We start from the raw sequence: 22,394 nt of genomic DNA on the forward strand, positions 1-22,394 counted from the left end.
ACACAATGATAATTCTCATCTCGATGGAGCGAAGCTGGTGGACCACTATCTTTAAGAAGATATTATCGAAATCCTATTGAGCATGCATATGTCGATGTGTTGCTGTCCCTAACTCTTGTTCCCAAAACCTTGACAGGACTTTGTAGAAATTTGCAGTAGCAATAGGTTTAATTACCAGCTGAGGTTTTGAACACCATTATAAACTGTTAGAGACATCCTTGTGAATGCTGGATTTATGTGAGGGGAAAAAGGAACCATGTTCCTTATTGATTTACTTTGATAATCTGATTTTGACCTCTTGATTTTGATGATTGTCTTCACGTACGCATTGGTTACTGAATTAAACTATTCATTTACAATTGTTGTGGGTGGGTCTTTTGCATCTCATTCAATTTTACTTTTCACCATATTGCATTAAATTTTATCATGCAGTTTTTCAGCTATAAGGATTTGTCTCATTTCTCCTTTATTTATGGAAATCAGTGTATTTTTGCAGTTCTTTCTCCTTACCAGAGTCCGTACTTTTGCTCTGTGAGTTTCGATTTGTGTCTTCTTGATACATATCTTAATGTAATTATTCAATGCTTTCTTTTCTTTTTCTGCTGTTTGCTCGACTTGCAAAAGTCCACGTTTTTCACCTTTTCTCCACGTATAATTATAATTATATGTAATAATTATTATTAGTAGTAGTAGTAGTAATTGACACCTCCAAGAAGTCCAAAGATACATCAAGGGATGGCACTTCCTCTACAGCTCTTTGTCTCTGCCACTTTATCAGCTACAGCGAACCGCTGCTGCCATCATCATCTACACCAATAGCATCTACTGCTCACCACTAGTATTTTTGTTTGTAAATTGTGTGTGTTCTCAAGGCCGATTTGTCTGTATGTGGAATGAAAAACCCGAGTTTTTCATCCCACATAAAGACATCTGCTACCAGGGAAGCCCCAGTAGTGTCCAGCGCCTGTGTGCAAAACTTTAGTTGGCGCCCCTATCCCCCCCCCCTTTAATAAAAAATCACTTCAAAAATGCTTTTTTTTTTTTTTAAATATTTCCTCCTATTTGGCGCCTGTATGCGTCACACACATTGCACACATGGCCGGCGCGCCCCTGTCTGCTACCTAAGTGTGAGATCGGCTAACTTACCTTCAATTGAAAAAAAAACAAAAAACATATTATTATCATTAAACACCTCCAGGGAGTCCAAAGACTCATCGAGGGAGAGTGCGCCAACAGCATCGAACGATTGGTCCCCTTCCAACTGCGCTCAAACTTACTTAACTGGGCCATTAGTTGCAGAGGCTCTACCAATCGACCAACCTTTGCCGGCATATAAAAATTCTTCTCATCACTTAGTCGAACTTAGGCCTTTTCCAGTCGAAAGGAGCAAACGTATAAATCGATCTATTTATATGTTTAATATTCTAATAGCTGACTGTATGAGCTTTGTTTTAGGTTTCACAAGTTAGTTAATTTTTGGCGCAAATAACGTCTGTTTTTTTCTTCTGGAAATTCGGATTTTTAATTCCACAGCTCAAAAATTTGAAAACAGACATTGCACTACTAGCATAAATCTGGCACTCAACTAACATTCAAGGCCGAAGTTTGGGGGAAGGCTTACAAGTGATCATCAAATAGTTAATGTGGGCTGAAGGAGCTCTGTCTACTCAATTTGGAGAAGGAAAGGCGTTAGAAAATTTATATTGGATTATTTTCAATTACTGAAGTTGCAGAAGCACTAGGTGGCAGTTACACAATGTTGGTTCTTGCAACTGACACTTGTGCTACTGAAAATGATGTTTAATCTTACGCTTCAATAGTTATGAGTTGTTGAGTCATAGGGTAGTGTATGTTGCAGTATGATTTTATATTTTGAAGATTTCGTACAAATGGATATCCTCACCGTGTGACACGTATATAATATATATATATATATATTTCTTAACTTTGAAGGTCCTATCCACGCCAAGTATTAGAAATGGGTGATAATAGTAATATTGTATTTTTGCGTGATAGAGTAAAATATGTTTGTACTTGTGGATCCATGCGACCGATAACAAGAATATATTTCTGTCGGCATTGTTCAGAACTCAGGTGTGGTGACTGCGTTTCTCACGAGGTAAGGAATTTAAAAAGGAGTGGTAAATTTGCGGTTTCAGTGAATGTATTTTTCGATTCAGTGAATCTCTACGAATGGTGCCACTGGTTTCATTCCCCCCCCCCCGCCCGTTCTCTGCTTTATTTTAAACTGCATGTATTTTCCTTTGGATTGCCTGCTTATCCTAAACCTGCTTCCTGAATTTATGAAAATATTCATATTTAATACCTTTTATGATAGTTTTTACATCATCATATATGCAATAAAATATAGCATCATCTGAGACCTGCAAGGAATCAAGGACTCATCCATGGAGGCCGTAGATGAGTCACACCAACTGTTGTTATTATTATTATGTGACACCTCCAGGGAGTCCAAAGACTCATCGGAGAGGGAGAATGTGCAAACAGTTTCGAACGATTGATCCTTCCAACTACTAACTGCGCTCAAACTTGCTTAACTTTTTGCGAGCCATTGGTAGCAGAGGCCCTACTAATTGACCAACCTTTGATACCCACTCTTAAACTCATTCACACTGGATGTACCACTATTTCAACAGGCAAACTTCTTTGAGAGAAAAAAAAAAAACTAACTCTTACTACGTTCTTAACTGCACCAACAACTTTTATAGATGCTCACTTTTCACCTACCATGTAAAAAATAAAAAAAAAAAGTTTCATCAGCCAATAAAATATAGCATCCTTTTAGAAGTTTAAGACCTCTATCATGCATCCCTTTCTACTGTTAACTACATTCCATAATCCTAATATCATCTTTGTTACTCTTCTTTGCACCCTTTCCACATCTCTGAATCAAGGAGACCAAAGCTGTGTACAGTAGTCCTGGTGTGGTCAACCAAGATTTTGTAAAGAGGCAGAAAGACTCCTTATATCCTTTCATACTAATGTTCATTTGAACATTGCAGTTATCCTGAAATGCATTTGCAATTTTTTTTATATGACTTTTGAACTTCAGTTCCCTATCCACCATAACTCCAATATCCCTAGCCTTATAAATTTCTTATAACATAATCCTGCTAATATAATATGCCATTGGAAATCTAATCATGCCAATATGCATAATTTTACATTACTAAAATTGAATATATATAGTACACCCAATTAAATTCCTATAATAGGGTAATCAGTCTGTATTGTGGGATGAGCTATTTATTATTACATGTTGGAAAATTAACTTCTCTTTTATGATCATTGTAGTTAACTGTGTTGCTTGTATAACAGTTGGAAAATTTTACCTATAAAGCATGTGATTTTGCGTGTTGGCGACCATTTCGTACGCCCTTCATTTCTTTCTCCCCTTCAGCATGAATCGACTATTCTTGGCATGACACCAAGCATAGATCTACAGACTGTGGGCGAACTATAGCCACTGTCATTTGCCCATTGTCAAAGCTTATTCAAATCATTTTGTAAGTGCTATATATCAGTATGCTCTGCACTGTGAATAATGTGTTTTCAAAGCTGTGTGAGGAGAAAGGAGTGCGGTTTCAGAACATGTGGGATGAATGTAAGCATTATGGAGGATAAAATAAAATTTCACGAAGGATAAAATGTAGTGCGGAGAGCATAGGTTTTCAAGACTTGAAAGTGCATTTGGAAAGATGGACGAGATGAAGTACATTCAAAGTAAAACAAGAATTGTAGAAATTGAATAAAATAGTGTGGAAAAATGGAATGGAACGTAGCCATGTGAAAGAGGGAACATGATTCATCAGTGACTCTTTGTGGAGATTCAGTTATTTTTACCTGACACCTCCAAGGACTCATTGTGGGGTACTCTACTTCACTCCATTGCATACTGTCTCCCTTACTACTTAATTTTCACACTACACACAACCACAATTAATGCCATCTACTGCTCATCACCATCAACAACAGTATTCCCTGTCTGAATTGTGTGTGCACACATGCTGATTTGCCTGTACACAGGATGAAAAACCTAAGTTTTTGGGAGAATAAACCCTGCAAACTCTGTATGAGATCAGCTAACTCACCTTCAACTTAAAAATCCCATATAAAGATTCCTCTCAGCATGATGAGAATCACACTCAGGCATTTTCCAGCTGAAGAGCATGCTAATAGTACCTCCAATTGCACTATGGAGGCACTATTAGGTGAGTGAGAAGGTACACAAGGTTTATTCTTCTGGAGGAATAATAAGCAGAGTGATTGAGATATTGGACATAAGAAGGTATGGCAAGTGAGCAAAAGAGTTTGTAGTGGTATTAGGATCAAACAATTTAGTTAGGAAGAAGGAGAATGTGAGAATAGATATCAGAAGACTGTGAAGAGAGCGAAAAGTAACTGTGTCGAGGTAAAGGTAGTCAGTATGTTGACCAGGTATCACATTGCATTGAGACTCTGAGCAGTTATTGTGAATAATGTGTTTTCAAAGCTGTGTGAGGAGTGCAGTTTCTGAACATGTGGAATGAATGTGAGCATTATGGACTGCATTTAAATGGTTTTGCTTTGCTGTGAGTTAAATGGAGTAGTTGTTGCAAGGGGGGAGTAATGACTGCAGTAAATAGATATGAAAAACTAAAATATGATGTGTTAGAGCAGAGCAAGAGATTGAAGCTGCACTTGTGAATGGAGAGATTAGTGTGACAATTTTAATTATACTGATATTGACTGGAATAAAGAGATGCCATCTGGAGGTGGGAGGGAGAGGGAAGAGAATGAATTTCTCATGATTTTGAGGAACAGCTACCATAGGCAGTATGTAACAAAGGGAGATGCAAAGGTCTTGGAACTGATTTTCATCTCAAGATTTATTATAAAAGAATGCAAACAGACAAATGGGGAGGTCAGGGTGAAAAGAGAGACTTTTTTTTTAGGAAGAGCAGATGCTGGATGCAGAAGTGAATATGTGAGCAGACAAAGGAATAGGATGCAAGGGGAGCATTTGCATCTGGAGAAAACTATGGAGTGAGTAGGATAGAGAGGAATGGCCAAGGAGAAGTCACACCTGCGATATATTTTTTATGATGCTCATAGGAAATATTAGAAATAAGGGAACCAAAATTTGAATAAGTGGGATGTGGTTGGATGAGAACCTCATCCTGATGGTATTATAAATGGAGAAAAGTAACATATTTTGTGAATATAGAACGGGCATAAAGAAAGAAAGAAAGACAGAATACCATTGATAGGAGAGGACTAATATCCATGCAAGAGACAAATACCGGCAGTATGGTGTAAAGTAGAAGTGGACAGGATAAAATATTAAGTTGGATGTTGCTGTATATCTGTATGTGGAGTGCATTAATAAGGAAAGGTATAGACAAATTATTGTAGCAATAAGAAGAGTAATCATTATGGACAATTTTAATTATACTGATATTGACTGGAATAAAGAGATGCCATCTGGAGGTGGGGGGGAGAGGGAAGAGAATGAATTTCTCATGATTTTGAGGAACAGCTACCATAGGCAGTATGTAACAAAGGGAGATGCAAAGGTCTTGGAACTGATTCTCATCTCAAGATTTATTATGAATGGTGTGGTGTTGAATCTCTCTCTTCCAAGTTGATGGGAATGACTATGAAGTTGTCACTTGAGTAGTGGCCAGCTATATGATGACCTCTGTATATGTGGAACTACAAGGCTGGTATTATGAAAAGCTCTTGAAACTGCTTGCTGGCCTGGTTGGCCGAGTAGTTAGTGTACCTACTCTCCAGCTAACAGGCTGTGGGCATGGATATTTGTGATTATGTTTAGGTGAAAGATGAATTTCATCACCTGGTGTGAGCCCACTGCCTCACTTATTGGAGGACTGAAGTGGCTCAAAAATGTTCATGTTTGGTTTATAGAGCAGTGTTTCTGAGCTGTAAAAAATAAATTTAAAAGACATTAGGACCTGATGATATATCACTGTGTGTTTTGAAGGACTGTTCCAGAGACTTAACAGCCACCTTGATACTTGTTTAACATGAATCTTACATTGTGTCGTTCACTACTAAAGAAGCGGAAAGAGGGCAGAAGTGTTCTACTTCATAATGGAGGTGATAAGACTGAGGCTTTAAATTATAGATTAATCGTGTATATATATATATATATATATATATATATATATATATATATCATGTAAAGGCAAAAATACTTAAGGAATATAAAATCAAAGTAGTATTTATCCCTTTCATCAAGATGAGTTGACCACTCTGATTCACAAAACCTCGACATAGCTCACAAAATTAATTGAACAACATTGAAGAACACGTTCGAAATATTGATTACCATAGGAATGAAGTCTCAGCTTTGTCATCGCATGTACTCTCTTCAGCTAACCCACAAGACACTTTGCAAACAAGACATCAGTTGTTATGAGATAAATCGGAACTATTACACCTTTTCAGAGAAAAAAATTGGGGAGTATTTGGCATTAGAGCCTTAACATCTAAATATTAAGCCATATATCAACTTGTCAGAATACATCCTGGCCTTCATTAGCCAAACACGTGTACATAAATGCATAAACACAGGCAACATGCAGTTAGAAATATTTTAAATTAACATCAGTCTCTTCTATAATAGTAGCCACTTTTGTTAGTCCTTACTGTTTTGTCTACTAGTTTGTTTACACCTGAAGAGATCCTGTGCAATTAGGATGAAATAGCATGTTGTCAATTAAAATAATGGATGCAGGTCAATTTTCACAGGTCACCACTGGGTGACCTGTGAAAATTTAAGTGGGATGCTGCATATACAAAATAAGAAAAATAATTAATTTTTTTCTAATCAGTAACCAATTTATTAATAAGTAAATTTATATATTAAACAGTTTGCTTTATTAAAAATATTTGAAAATAAAATCCATTCTTCTATTTTTGCCTTAAACTTTTGCTAAAAATATTTCACCCTCACAGTGAACACATACCAATAATAAAAGTTTCATATCTCACAGAAATAACGCATGCAATTTATCTGTAGCAACACTACTCAACGAGCAGTGTTGGATTCACTTGTTACGTGCAGTGACAAGTGCAAACAAATATCCGCGAGTCTAGCCGAAACTGACGAAACGTGATAATTCAGACACAGCATTAGATCACAGTGCATTTGTTTTGTAATCCAAAGCGTTAATCAAACATTTCCAATTATTAACTATTCAATCAATGTTGAAACATAAGCTGTAACCTTTAACATGTTTGTATTGCATTTATATAATGTTGTAAGCATCGTTATTATTTATAAACACAAACAAAATTTAATTTTTTTTGTTTTTTTCCTTTGGGGTGCCGCAGTGTCTATGTACAAGCTGCCACTGTTATCATCTTATCCTAATGTTATGCCTTATAAACTCTTAGCCACACACACCTCTCATCCCACCCAAGAGATACAAGAACCTATAACACATCAGTGTCGTTAAAGAGCTGTTGGTTGAAATTGTTGGGAAACACATGCAGGAGGCTGTTTCAGAGGACAGAAATAGATGGATAAATTGACTTTGCTTCCCATACTTATAAACACTAGACTTATAAACTTATAAACACTAGTGTCAAAGCAGAATTTTGCACTACAGTAGATTAAATTTGATATTCCACAATATTTTAATATTGTTCTGTTTGATGAAACTTGCAAAACCCTGCATCATTGCCCTAATCTTAACTGATTGGGCTGAATGCCTTTCTCAATGTTTTAGCAAGTAATCATCATAAACTGTTCATTTTTATATCAATTGTAGTTAAATTATGGAGCTATGCTTGATTCTCTTGAACTGTGATAGTGCACTGTCCACTTCATTCAGCTGTGACTGAGACGTGAGGAAATGTACTCATGCTATATAACTCATTCTGAATTATGCTGTTGTTGCAGTGGGCAAAATATGAGTTTATATTAAATTCTAATTTCCTATATGTATGTAAATTGTTTTCAAAATATATATTACTATTACTAACTTCCTGTCAACAATTTTCCTCCAAATTAATGTTATCTTTCAGGACTCCAATATCATCAGATCTTATATTTCAAACTTTTAAGGCACTTCTGTGTTAGTCCTCTAGATCTTGGTCTTCCTGTAGGTCTTTTTTCTTGCCATCCTGGGAAAAAATACTTGCTTTTGCTTATTCCTCTCCCATTCTGATGAAGTGACCATATCATCTTTGATTAGCTTTGCTCACATATTTCCTGAATGCTAACAATGCCTAGGTGGTGCCTTTCTATAAGGGGAATTGGAAAGTAATCAATTATTTTTAATAGGTCATTTTTAGCCGATTTAAATAACACATAAATTATTAAATTTAGTCTTTATTTGAGTTGTGAGTCAGCAGTTAGAATTGAAGGAAGTACAGGAAGATGGTTTAATGTTAAATCTGGTGTGAGACAAGGATGTACGTTATCCCCTCTGTTATTCATTATCTATATGGATCACATTATGAAGGAATATGGTATTAAACCTGATATCAAAATTGGAGATGTTAATGTCAGCTCTTTGCTTTATGCGGATGATGTTATACTTCTAAATAAATCCGCTACAAGTCTGCAAGATTCTCTGACTAAATTGAATAGCTGTTGTAATAGATATGGTATGAAGGTCAGCAATAAAAAGACAAAGACAATGAAAATAGGCAGAATCATTGAAAATGTCAACTGTGTTGTGAATGGAGAACCTGTGGAACAAGTAAAACATTTCAGCTACTTAGGCACAATTTTTACTGAAGATGGTAAACTAAATATAGAAATTGACAACAGAATCAGCAAAGCTGGTATCGTGGGAAGTCAGTTGAATAAATTCATATGGAATAAGAAAGAAATTAGTCTGAACACTAAATTAGCTGTATACAAGACTGTGTTCAAACCAATTTTAACTTATGGATCTGAGAGCTGGGTCAGAAGTAAAACACTTGACCAAAGACTAGAGACCGCAGATATGAGAGTCCTGAGAAAGATTAGAGGCGTGAACAGATGGCATCAATGGCAATATCATATTAAAAATGAAGATATTAGGAAAGAACTTGACATTGTCAGCATCCAGGAATGCGTTAGCAGAGCTAATCTCAGATGGTATGGTCACTTAAATAGAATGGGAGAGGAAAGATTAGCAAAACAAGTGTTCTCTGCCAGGTTGGCAGGAAAACGACCCAGAGGAAGACCAAGATATAGGTGGATTGATACGGTACAAAGTGCCTTAGACGATAGAAATATAAGATCTGATAATGTTGGAGTCTTGACAAGTAACAGACTGATTTGGAGGAAAATTGTAGATAGTAAGTTAGTAATGATGTAATTTTTTCATGTAGTACTATCATATCCTGTACACCCCTTGAGGGTACATGGCAGGAATTTGATGATGATGATGATTATTATTAAATTTGATTTTTATTTAAATATTAGCATTACTATTTAAAAAATCTGTTTTTTTTTAAATTTTAGATTATTATTTTTTAATATGGCGGACTTTAAAGTTGAAGAGCATCATTTACGTCATTGTATGCTGTTTTTGTTTCACCAAGAAAAGAATGCTACCAAGGCTACCAAAATCATTTGCTCAACTTATGGAGACGTATTGAAGGTTACAAATGTCAGCGATGGTTTAGGAGATTTGCAGAAAAAAATTTTGATCTATCTGATTGTCCTCAATCTGGAAGACCTCTTGCTCTAGATGACGATGCTCTTAAGAGTCTCGTTAAATCAGATCCAAAACAAACCATACAAGAATTAGCAGAGAAACTTAATTCATCATAGTCAACTGTCCAAGAGCACTTACATAAGAGTAGCAAGGTTCTTAAACAGGGTGTATGGGTACTGCATGAACTGTCAGAAAACAATCAAGCACAGAGATGGGTGATTTGCAATTCATTGCTGACCAGACAACAAAATAACCCCTTTTTGGAACAAGTCGTAACTGGTGATGAAAAATGGGTACTGTATAAGAATAAGTTTTTTGATGGCTTTTTCTACTGCTTGTGTTAATATGCACTCCTGTTGAATATTTTCTACCACTCTTTTGTCACTTCTCATCTCAATTAGCAATCTTTTAAAACAATTATATCTGATATCCAGAATATCTTCAGTTTTATTATCACCTTAATCATATGCAATTCATTTTACAGTAAGTATTCTTTCCTCTATTTCTAGGCTTTTTTCAGTAGCCCCAGAACATTTTGTCTTCCCGATGTTTATCTTCTTACCAAAGTCTTTCCATGAATTGTTTAGCTGCTTTCACTCTTGCCTCCCCTCTCTCTCTCTCTCTCCCTCTCTCAAATTTTTCTCTGTATTCTTTCAGAGCTCATGTTGATTTATTTGCTTGGAACTTTTGATGTGCTCTCTTCTTTTCATGACTGCCTCTTTACTTTCTTGAGTCCACCATGCAGTTCTAATTTTTTTTTCTATCCTTTCAAATAACTTCATCATATGCCTCCCTGCTGAAGGTCAGTATTTCCTTCCAATTTTGCTAGTGAGTCTCCAAGGTTTGGTTCTCGTCTTCAAATACACTCATTTCTTCTTGAATAATATTTATATAATTGAGTCTATGGTTCATCCCTGTAAACTGCTCAACTGTAATCATTTTAAGTTTCTTATACTCTTTTCAATATGATATTCAGTTTTATCTTCTACAGAACTAAATGGTGATCTAGTTCAAACCCCTTGCGTGCTTGTGTCATGAACCAGCTTGAAGATTTCATTATCAACAACAACATAGTTAGTGAAAACATAATTCTTCTTTTCATGTGAATTTTTTCATATCTTCATATTTGAACATGGCATTAGCAATGACTAGTCCATGCCGTGAATAGAAATCCAGTGGCTATTTACCATTATTATTAACTTTGCTCTTTTCTCCAGATTTTCCCAAACATTTTTATATATTGGGATATGTTTCAATTCTTACTATCATCATTATCACGAACCATGGGCTCACTGCCCATTGGTGTCCAATGCCTCCTCCACTATCTTCTTACACCTTTCTTTGTCCAGTGCACACTGTTGCAGTTTCTGTATACCCATTCCGCACGAGTCCTTTATGTTGTCTACCTCTTCTGTTTACACCATCCATAATACCAAACATGAATATCTTTATCTTCGGGTCCTCACTCATTCTGCAGATGTGTCCAAATAATTGCAGCTTGTGTTTTATAATCTTCTGCATTAGATTCTCCTTTGGTTGTATCTTCCAATAGAGTTCGTCATTTGTGACTTTCTGTACCTATCCTATTCTTAGAATCTTTCTGTAACAAGTTCTTTCAAATGCCAAAATTCTTTTTCTTGATTCCTTATTTATTACCCATGTTTCAGATCCATACAGTACACTGCTGAAGATGCATGTTTCCAGTACTCTTAGTTTTGTTTGCAGGCTGATCTTCAGTAATAACAATGTCATCTGCAAACATCAGATTGTTAATTCTCATCCCATGCACTGATATTCCTTTTGCATCTTCCTTCATTTTATCCATTTATCTTTCTAAATGTGCAATGAAAATGCTTGGCAAATTGGGTCCTCTGTCTAGTACCTCTGCTTGTTTTAAACCATTTCTCCAAATCATCACCTATTCTAACTGCTGCAACTGCATTCTTATAAACATCTTTTAATATAGCCATTAGGTTTTTGTCAATTCCATAGGATTCTAGCACTACTGTCTGTCACTTTCTGTTTGATACTGTCAAATGCCTTCTGAAAATGAACAAAGCAAGCATATATGTTTTTGTTTTTTCTCCTAACTTTCTTTGCTATTAACTGCATTGTCAAAATCTGTTGAATTGTAGTTGTATCTTTCCTAAATCCTGCTTGCTCGTCTGCAAGGTATGCTTCCAATTGTGTTCTCAATCTTTCTGTCAATATCATCATCACCACCTTACCAAGATGATTTGCCAAGGCAATGGTTCTATAATTTTTACATTCTAGCTTATTCATTTCTTGTATAATGTCACTAATATCGATTTCACCCACTCCTCTGGCATTTTTCCTTCTTTCCATACCATATTACATAGTTGGTGCATCTCTGTAACCATACTTTTGCCACCATATTTAATCATTTCTCCAGTGATGTTATCATTACCAAGGCTCTTGTTGTGTTTTAGCCATCCTATTGCTTTTTCTACCTCTCCTCTTAAAATGTCCATATACTCATTACCCAGTGGTGATATCTGCTTCAATTCTTCAGTCAGTTTCCCAGCACTATCTAAATCTAGTTTTATTCATGTAACTCACTACAGTGGCTTGTCCACTGCTGTACAGTTTTATCTTTATTCAAATACTTTGCCTTTTTCGTCTTTAATTGTTGTCTGTTTTGGTTGCCACCTTCTATTAATGGTTCTAATAATTTTCTTACTATGCTGTACATTTATGTCAACAAGGACTTTTTTTTTCCAGTTAGCTCTTGTCTAATTGCATGAAAAATTCCTTCCCTTTTTCCTTTGCAGAAACTTCTCTGGAACCCATATGCACAAATAACTTTCATTGTCCAGTTCTCCATTTTTATGTTTGCCTACATAACTACTTAATGTTGCCTGTCATAAGATTATTATCCTTGTATTTAATATTGAATACTGTAGTTACCCCTTCCTATGTCTGATTGCTATTGCTTGAATATAACATCTTGTATTTGTTATTTAAAAGAATGTCACCTGTTTTTGTCTTTGTTTTGGTAACACCAGCTGTGTTAGCCTGGTACTTCTCCAATTCTTCGTCTGCTATTTCCACTTCTTTGTTGATGCCTCTTATGATGATAGTACCAAATTTGAAAATTGTTGGAGTTTGTATTTAGAAACATATCTGTATACAATTCATTATTTATATATGTATCTTCTTCTTTCACTATGCGTTATTCCCCACTTCCTATGCAGGGTCCGCGTGTTACTGAGATGCGACCTTTGTTATTACCACTCCCAACCGACCTGTCGCTGCTGCTGCTGGGGGGGATATATTTTTGACTGTAGAAGTGTATGTTAACAGGGCCGGTTTGCCTGCTTGTGGGATAAAAAATGGCAGATAAGCTGGTGGGAAAAACCCTACTGCCCGTGCCCAAGACTGGGTAACTTGGCTATGGCTGAGGAAGATCCTCAAGTTCCTCATGTCTTCGACGGGAATCGAGCCTGGGACACTCCTTCCCCAGGCATATGGTTGCGAAGTGCAAAGCCACTAGGCTAGCCGTGCGGACCATTATTTATACATGTTTATAATACAGAAAAAAAAAAAAGCGAGTATGCGGACCATTATTTATATACGTATATATATGTTTATAATACAGAAAAGAAAAAGCAAGTAAACTTTCATTTCCACGAATTGCATGTGTTCTTTCTTCTGGCTAGCTGCCTGTTTTGTGTGTGTGGATGTGTGTGTGGTGGCGGATTGTGCCATTTCTTTTCGGCAATTACAAACTTGCCTTCAGTTGATGAAAAACTCTTATAAAAGTTCTTTGCATCTTAGATTGGATTTGACCCAGGGATCGTTTCAACCAAAGGTCATTATAGAACTGACTGAGTTGCAGAGGGGTCATTTTAGGAATAAAGTAATTTATTTTGCATGTGAGGATTTTTTTAAAGAGTTTTTGGAACTTGAATAAAACTTAAAACATCCTTTTTTATATCAGTACTGCATATTGCTGAATAAACTTTTTAATCATAATTTTAAATGGTGATTCAAAACATCTAGGATAATGTGTATCCCTACCCATGTCTTTGTAATTTTATTATACATACATGTAAATAAATTCTTTCATTTTAGGTTGATTCACATTATTGCCCAAACTGTTTAGAATATATGCCTTCACCAGAAGCAAGACTCAAGAAGAATAGGTAGTTTTTTTTCCCCCTCTCTTAATATTTAAACTCTGTAACATGCTTATTATAAAAACTAATCCTGACCAAAACCTTTTGTAGAACCAAAGCTTTTGTGATTTCCTAGAACAAATATTTGCTATAATAAACTATTTCTTTGGTTTCATTGGCTTTATTGTAGTAAGAGTTAACTTAAATAGCCAGTAAATAAATAAATAAATAAATGTCTATGTGGACACCTTAAATTTAAAATATCAGTTGGTTTTTATTATTATTAACATCTGACCTCCACGAAGTCAGAGACTCATCGTAGAAGATACACACTATTGCATACAATGCTCATCCAACTGTGCTATAAACTGATTCAATGTGTCTACATTTACAACACACTTGGGCAATGCATTCCACTCACCAACCACTGGCCACCTTTGTGAATCTTCTCTGGACCCTTTCCAATATTCTCGTATAATCATAACCTCTCTGTTTCTGCATATCAGGGTCCTCTGCATCATTGTCATTATCCGATGTGACATCTTCACAACTTGTGAAGTTTCGCATCCCATCATTGCTTACCAAATCTGAAAACCTTACACTTTGCAACATTGAATTGAAAGTTCCATTTACCTGCCCATGCTCTCCGCAGTTTTGCATCATCTGCAAACACCTGTATATCACTAGTTAAACCCATCCCAATATCATTAACATAAAAATTAAACAGCTATGGCCCCAAAACTGATCCCTGCAATACACTGCTAGTGACCTTCTCTTTTGGGATACTGTCCCCCCTCCCCCCCACCCACACACACATACAACTTTCTGATACCTATCTGACATCCATTCACTGATCCAACTCAGAAGTCTGTTATCCAGTCCATCGGTTTTATTCTCGTATAATGATAACCTCTTTATAAGAGCTTGTCATGTGGCAGTCCATCAATAGCTTTGTCAAAATTCACTTACATCACTGTATGTGCATCTCTCCTGTCCAAGGTATTTGTCAGCTTGTTATAGTATATATAGTACAAACCCATGCTGATAACCACAGAGAATACTGCTGTTTTCAACCCATTTCTGTATCCTACTTCTCACCAATCCCTCCAGTACCTTCACCACAACTCCATATATACAGATTGGCCTATAATTTGAAGCTACAGCCTTATTGCCACTTTTAAGCAGTGGAACAGTTTTACCCTCCTTCCACTTCCTTGGAACCTGTGCTATTGCAATACTCTTATTAAACAGGCATGCCAATGCTACTGCCATTTCCCTGCAACATTCCCTTATGATGCGTGGTGATACTTCATAAAATCCTATCGCCTTATTGACATCAAGTTTATTTCCTCAAATATCTCCTGCTCACTCACAATTAAGTCATCCTTTCATGTCCTCTACATTTAAATTCCTTATGATTTCACCCTGATCAGGATGAAACACCCTTATAAATTGATCACTGAATACCTCACTGATTACTACTTGCCACATCTCTAAAAAAAACTCTAGGATTTTTCTTCACTTGGTTTACCAATTTCTGCTCATACTGCACTTTTGTTTCCCTTACTAACTGAGTCATTCTCCTGAGTCAATTTTACCTGCAATAAGTATACTAATGGAAAAGGATACTTTTTTTGTTAACCGACTATGCTCAAATCAGGTAGTAGTAGTAGTAAATAAGTGATGGTTGATGATATGGGATGATTTAAATATGCTGACATTATGACAAAGGATAATGAGTACCAGTTTACTGTGATAAAATCAGCAGGCTGCTCTTTAAATTCTCATCGCCAGAGTCCTGTATTTTCTTCCTTGTTAATTACCCCCTGATTTCAGTATATCACCTACAGCTATAGGCTAGTATGGACTAGCCTAAGCTGTGAAGAGTAATTTGACTTCCACCTTTGTGCAGCAGTATAATTCTCTTCCTTCTGATTTCCCTTTCATTCTTTGTACAAATGAAGCTGTGAAGAGTAATTTGACTTCCATCTTTGTGCAGCAGTGTAATTCTCTTCCTTCTGATTTCCCTTCCATTCTTTGTACAAATGTAAATTTTTTACATTTGTCATGTATATTTACACCTTAGCTGCTTATACACAGCCTGATATTGATGTCCTTCACCATTTTGGGATGAATCTAGCATTTACTATATAGCATATAATGTTTAAAGGTTTTATTACACTGGTTTACATAAATTAAGGAACAGAGAGAAAAATCATGATATCTCAAAAAACTATGATGAATTTTTATGCAATTTGATTAAAAGTAGTATGATATGTAAAAGAAATGTCCACAAAAATTGTAAATGAATAGGTGAATGGGTACATGAAGACAATGGTCAAGAACAAGTAGTCAAAATAAGAAATGTAGTTAATTAACCTTCACAGCTAAATACAACACTCATAGTGATGTTTTTCATACTGTTTATAATGGTGTCCAGGAGCTCAGTTAATAATAACAATTGCTCCTACAAAATTCTCTTAAGTCCCTCAAGTGTTTTTTTTTTTTTTTCCCTAGGAGGTTTGAAACTATCAACACATCTATCTAGAGCATCTCAGATATGTTCAAGAGACCTTACTGGCTAGTCCATATGTACAGTAATCTGACGAGCTTTGCTCGATGAGGATAAGCATTATCATGATGCAGGATAAATGTTCCCCTATTGCACCTGTATAAGTATGAACATATGGATCAATAAGTTGCAGCATTTATGGTTCTGCTAGTAAGCACATACAGGTTAGTGCATCCACTCAATGAAATAGCTCCCCAAACCATCACACCACTTTCATCATAAGTGTCCCTTTCACATATATTAGAGGGATGATAACGTGCCTGGTTTTCTCTCAGATCAGAGAATGCCTTGTATTGCTTTGTACAGCAAATCAGGACTTGTCTATAAACAGTACTACCAACCCCAATTGGTCTTGAGTCCAGTTGATGTGGATCCTGGCCTATTGCAAACATTCTCTCCTGTAGTATGGGGATAAGGGCATGCTGATTATCAGTCAGCTAGCTTATAGACCACCTTTGAAGCCTTCTGTGCACAGTGAAAGCAGATATCAGTGTTCCTATACAGAGCCAACAGCATGGGTAATACCTCAAATCATGGCTTATTTGAGGTATTACCCATGCTATGGTGATCAGTTAATCGTAGGAGGTTTAAGAACTGGTATGACATTCACACATTGCCTGTCATACCTGTTCTTAATTCCTTGATTGACTATGCCTCACTCCTGGTAATCCACTCCAATCTCTCCCAACTGAGGTTGTAGCCTGTGGCCTTCCTTCATTGTCTTTGGGGTGCTGTTTGTGATTGTTCGAATTGGTTCCACAGTCTGTGAACCATGGAATGACTCATGCAACCATCTGGCTACCTCTGGCTGGCCTCTAGTCTTACGATGGCTTGTCGTCTGAATGCATCAGTTAAACAATGTTTTGTAACCATATCCAAGAATTTTGCTATCACGAAGTGTCTTGTTCTCACTCCAAAAAATTAAATGGAAAACCACCCCTAAGTGCCCACTTTTATGTTGCATGTGTTTACATCCCCCCCCCCCAAGTTATCATGATTTTTCTCATCATCATCATCAAATTCCTGCCATATACCCTCAAGGGGTGTACAGGATATGATAGTACTACATGAAAAATTTACATCATTACTAACTTCCTATCTACAATTTTCCTCCAAATCAGTCTGTTACTTGTCAAGACTCCAACATTATCAGATCTTATATTTCTATCATCTAAGGCATTTTGTACCCTATCTATCCACCTATATCTTGGTCTTCCTCTGGGTCATTTTCCTGCCAACTTGGCAGAGAACATTTGTTTTGCTAATCTTTCCTGGCCCATTCTGTATACGTGACCATACCATCTGAGATTAGCTCTGCTAACGCATTCCTGGATGCTGACAATGTCACGTTCTTTCCTAATATCCTCGTTTTTAATATGATATTGCCATTGATGCCATCTGTTCACGCCTATAATCTTTCTCAGGACTCTTATATCTGTGGTCTCTATCTCTAGTCTTTGGTCAAGTGTTTTACTTGACCCAGCTCTCAGATCCATAAGTTAAAAGTGGTTTGAACACTGTCTTGTATATAGCTAATTTAGTGTTCCAACTAATTTCTCTCTTATTCCATATGAATTTATTCAATTGACTTCCCACCATACCAGCTGTGTTGTTTCTGTTGTCTATTTCCATATTTAATTTACCATCTTCACTAAAAATCGTGCCTAAGTAGCTGAAATGTTTTACTTGTTTCCACCGGTTCTCCATTCACAACACAGTTGACATTTTCATTGATTCTGCCTATTTTCATTGTCTTTGTCTTTTTATTGCTGACTTTCATACCATATCTATTACAACAGTTATTCAATTTAGTTAGTGAATCTTGCAGACATGTAGCAGATTTATTTAGAAGTATAACATTGTCCGCATAAAGCAAAGAGCTGACATTAACATCTCCAATATTGATATCATGTTTAATACCACTTTCCTTCATAATGTGATCCATATAGATAATGAATAACAGAGAGGATAATGTACATCCTTGTCTCTCACCAAATTTAACATTAAACCATCTTCCTGTAATTCCTTCAATTTTAACTGCTGACCTACAACTCAAATAAAGACTAAGTATTGCTTGATATAATGCCCCATTGACACCATATAACTGTAGTGTATTGAATAGCTTCTCTCTTGGCACCTTGTCATATGTCTTTTTCAAATCGACAAAGCTTAAATACAGATCTTTGTTATATTCCCATGATTTCTCCACTATTTGTCATAAAGTGAAGATCTGATCCTGACAGCCTGTATTTGACCTGAATCCAGCTTGTTCTTCACCAAGCTTTTCTTCCACAATTCTTCTCAACCGTTTCTCAGGTATACTTGTATATATATCTTACCAGGAACACTCAGTAGAGATATACCTCTGTAATTCTCACATTCAGTTTTATTTCCCTTTTTATATATGGGTACTATGAAAGCTCTACTCCAATCATTGGGAATTCGTCCCTCTGTCCAGGTCTTCTGAACTATGCAGTGCAGCCACTGTAAGACTCTTATACCACCATACTTCAGCATTTCTGGTCAAATATCATCTACTCCTGCTGCCTTTCCACATTTCAAGCCTTTGATGGCTTTTTCTACTTCAAGTATGGATATATATTCCTGATTGTATGCCTGTTGAGTGTTTTTTGCCACTGCGCTATCACTGCTTGTTTTATTTAGCAATTTTTCGAAGTAATTTCTTCATACTTGAAGGATATCTTTTTCTCCCATTTTCATGTCACATTTATCATCTCTAACTCCTTTTACAGCACTGTTTCCTCCATTTCTAAGCTTCTTCAACAACCTCCAGAATATCTTACCACCTTCTTTATATTTATTTTCTATGTTCTTGCCAAAGTCCTCCCATGACTTTTGTTTAGCTAGTTTTACACAGTGTTTAGCATTCTTGTATTTGTCTCTATGTTCTCTAAGAGCACAAGCTGACTTATTTGCCAGTAACTTTTGATATGCTTTCTTCTTTTCCTTCACGGCCTCTTTAACTTCCTGTGTCCACCATGGAGTTCTAATTTTTCTATCCTTGCAGACAACTTCACCACATGCCTCTCTGGCTGAATCAATCAGGGTTTTCTTCTGGGCTTGCCACTGAATCTCCAAGGTTTGTTTCCTGTTCTCAAACTCTTTCATTTTTTCTTCAATAATCTTTGTGTATTTTAGTCTACAGTTCATATCTGAGAGCTGCTCAACTTTTATTTGCTTTAAAACTTTCTTACATGTCATTCTTTTCAATATGAAATTCAATTTTATCCTGCTCAAGACTAAATAGTGATCACTTTCAATTTCAGATCCTCTGTACACTTTGGTGTCCTGCACCAGGGAGAAAACATCACTATCAACAATAACATAGTCAATGAGACTTTTCTTATTCCTTGCCTCTTCTCTCCATGTGAATTATGATTTTTCTCTTTGTTTCTTAATTTATGGAAACCAGTGTATTATTAACTGGGAATCTCCATGACATTCCGAGATTAATCATTGGAGATTTATCCAAATCATCATTCACACACTGCCTGTCACACCTGTTCTTAATTCCTTGATTAACTATGCCTCACTCCTGGCAATCCATTCCACTCTTTCCAACCAAAATAACCACCTCTTACATTTTTGCCAACTGGATGCTTACTCATTTTTCAGAGGTGACTTCTTGTTGTCTTTCACTTCTGTCTTGTATTTAAAAATTTATTTTGCATGTATCTTTTAAAATCCCATTTGTTTTTATAATATCCTTGTCCATCAGCCAGGTTTTGCAATCTAAACTTTCAGTTTATCCTCATCTCTCATGGCCAAATCTAAATACTATAGTCTACATATAGGACTTATCATGAAGTGACAATACTATCATTATTCTTATTAGTGTCTTTTTAAAAATCCTCTTGTTAATTTGTCTGTGTTTGAAATAGAACTAGAGAATCTGTGGCCACCATCATCCTCATATCCCTAAACTTGTTAATTTTTTGCAGTGCAATTCTGTCGGTGTAATACTCAGCTTATAATTTCTTCACTCCAAAATATATACCCTTTGTGGCATTACTAGCAACCATTCTCCTTTGCTTCCAATATTGGTCTTTTCAAATTTCTGTATGATCTTTACATATTGTTGCCTTTTCTGGTTTAACATCATCGACAAACAGTTGGATGTTCAAATTGCACACAATATTATTATGAATTAAATAGATATGGTATAATCCAGAATGCTGTGTACATCACAGTGTTAAATCTTGAAGGAAAGAGAATTTATATTATTACCTTTCATTCAGATTTAACAAATATCTAAATTCTCAATGTAATACTTGTATATAAAAAAATTTTGAAATTGAATGTAAATGAAATGATAATAACATCCTTGATTTGAAATTTGCTGAATATTGTATTGTCAAATGTTTTATGTGAAAAAAAAAGAAAGAAAGAAAGAAGGGAGGAAGCAATTTAGGAATGGGTGAAGTATGTGTTAGTATGGCTAAAACCCCAGACAAGATAAGAAGATTAAATCATGACCTGAGGCGATCACGTACACAAAGGTCTATGTTGCACGGGGGGGGTCTCCTGTGGACGAGAACGAGAAGCGTTGGAACAGAGTGCAGAAAATTTGAGGTGCCGTGTGAAGGTCATCGAGGGAGTATATATTTTTTTGCGGCACGAAAACAAGGCTTTTTTCCTTTTGGCTTTAGCCTTCAGTCCGTTCCATTCATTCCCGGAGAAAGGAAGTTCCAGTGAGGCCAGGGTGAGATGAATGAGAGAGGCTATGCAGCCAAGTAGAATGGCAATGTACGTATAGGTCACGGCATAGCAGAAGGTCAGCGTAGGCCGAGAAGGATATACGGAACCTTGTGGACCGACAACGGCAGCAGTGCTTCGTGAACGTCGTAGGCAACTAATCGTGATCATATTCGCATATCTACCTTCCAGAAGCAAGAACCTAAGGAAACTATGAGCCAGGTAACTTCGTCGAAAAGGGACCAGATGAAGAAAACACGAGCCGTATTGTTCCAATTGATGATCGCAAGTGTAAGCCAGTGAAATCCCGACACCTCGGTGAAGTAAGAACCTTTCATATTTTGTATACAAAGAAAGTTAGACTGTGACGGTAAAAGGGACTAATTAGAATTGTGATTTATGAAGTGTTGTAGGACTTTAGGAGTTGAATCACGAGTATGGAATGATTGATCTGAGTCAGAAAACTTGGATAAGTGTAGTGTGAAAATATTTTAATTTATTGTCAGGTAGTTCTTGAACCAATAATTGTATGAAAATTATCTAGGAATGTTAAGTAATTAGAAGGACATCCAATTTAAATAGTATTAGATAATATTTCATGTTATAAGGGAACTAGAATGTCCATGTTACGTCGAGTTATCTTATTTACCTTTCATACCAACATTTATTTAAGTTAGTGTCTATGAAAATAATTGTAACTAGCTTTATTAGTAATGAATAAATTTTTTCTTGTCAATCAAATAACTTGCCTGATCACCAATCTCAATGCACCACTCATAAAGAGAACCTATGCGTAAATATATTGGGGATAGTCATGACTGCAGTGCAAAAATAAGAATATATTTGATTATTGTGTTTAGAAATAGAGAAGGAAAGGATATAGGATCGTGTGCCATACTAGGTGTTTGCTCTCAGATAAAGAAATTTCTCTTATCTATAGAATTTTGGTGGTGCAGCGTAAACAAATAAATTTTCCAAAATTTCAAACAGGGTTAACACTAATATTCTAGCAAAGAAATTGTCTCTAGCCAGAGGCATTTCCTTTGTCTATAGCAGTGCTTCCCAAACTGTGGGCCGCGGCCCCGTTGGGGGCCATAGGTTTTGTTGAGGGGGGCCGTGAAATAATGAAAACAAATTTAAAATGTTTTAAGACTAAGTATATTTTTTTTTATTTTAAAAGAAACGTATTTAACTTTTATTATTTCTTTTTTGCTATTTTTTATATTTTAATGGAAAAATTCACACAGTGGTAAACAACACGCCCTCCCTAAGAGCCACTATACT

At 36.1% G+C, this 22,394-nt stretch overlaps 1 protein-coding gene across 2 annotated transcripts in view; it reads left to right on the forward strand.

Moving 5' to 3' along the window:
* Positions 1-1,804: 1,804 nt before the first annotated feature.
* Positions 1,805-22,394, forward strand: part of DCTN4-p62 (dynactin subunit 4) — a 159,260-nt gene continuing 138,670 nt past the window's right edge. The window contains exons 1-2 of one of the 2 annotated variants that reach the window (XM_090399205.1): positions 1,805-2,119; positions 13,779-13,849. In XM_090399205.1, the coding sequence (XP_090255331.1) occupies positions 1,979-2,119; positions 13,779-13,849 (212 nt within the window). In that variant the 5' untranslated portion in view covers positions 1,805-1,978. The remainder of the gene's footprint in view (positions 2,120-13,778; positions 13,850-22,394) is intronic. The other variant, XM_090399212.1, reaches the window with a different exon arrangement.

Source organism: Typopeltis vanoorti, chromosome 1 (assembly GCF_054136105.1).
Source record: "Typopeltis vanoorti isolate ZY-2024b chromosome 1, IOZ_Tvanoo_1.0, whole genome shotgun sequence".
NCBI classification, from domain to species: Eukaryota; Metazoa; Arthropoda; class Arachnida; order Uropygi; family Thelyphonidae; genus Typopeltis; species Typopeltis vanoorti.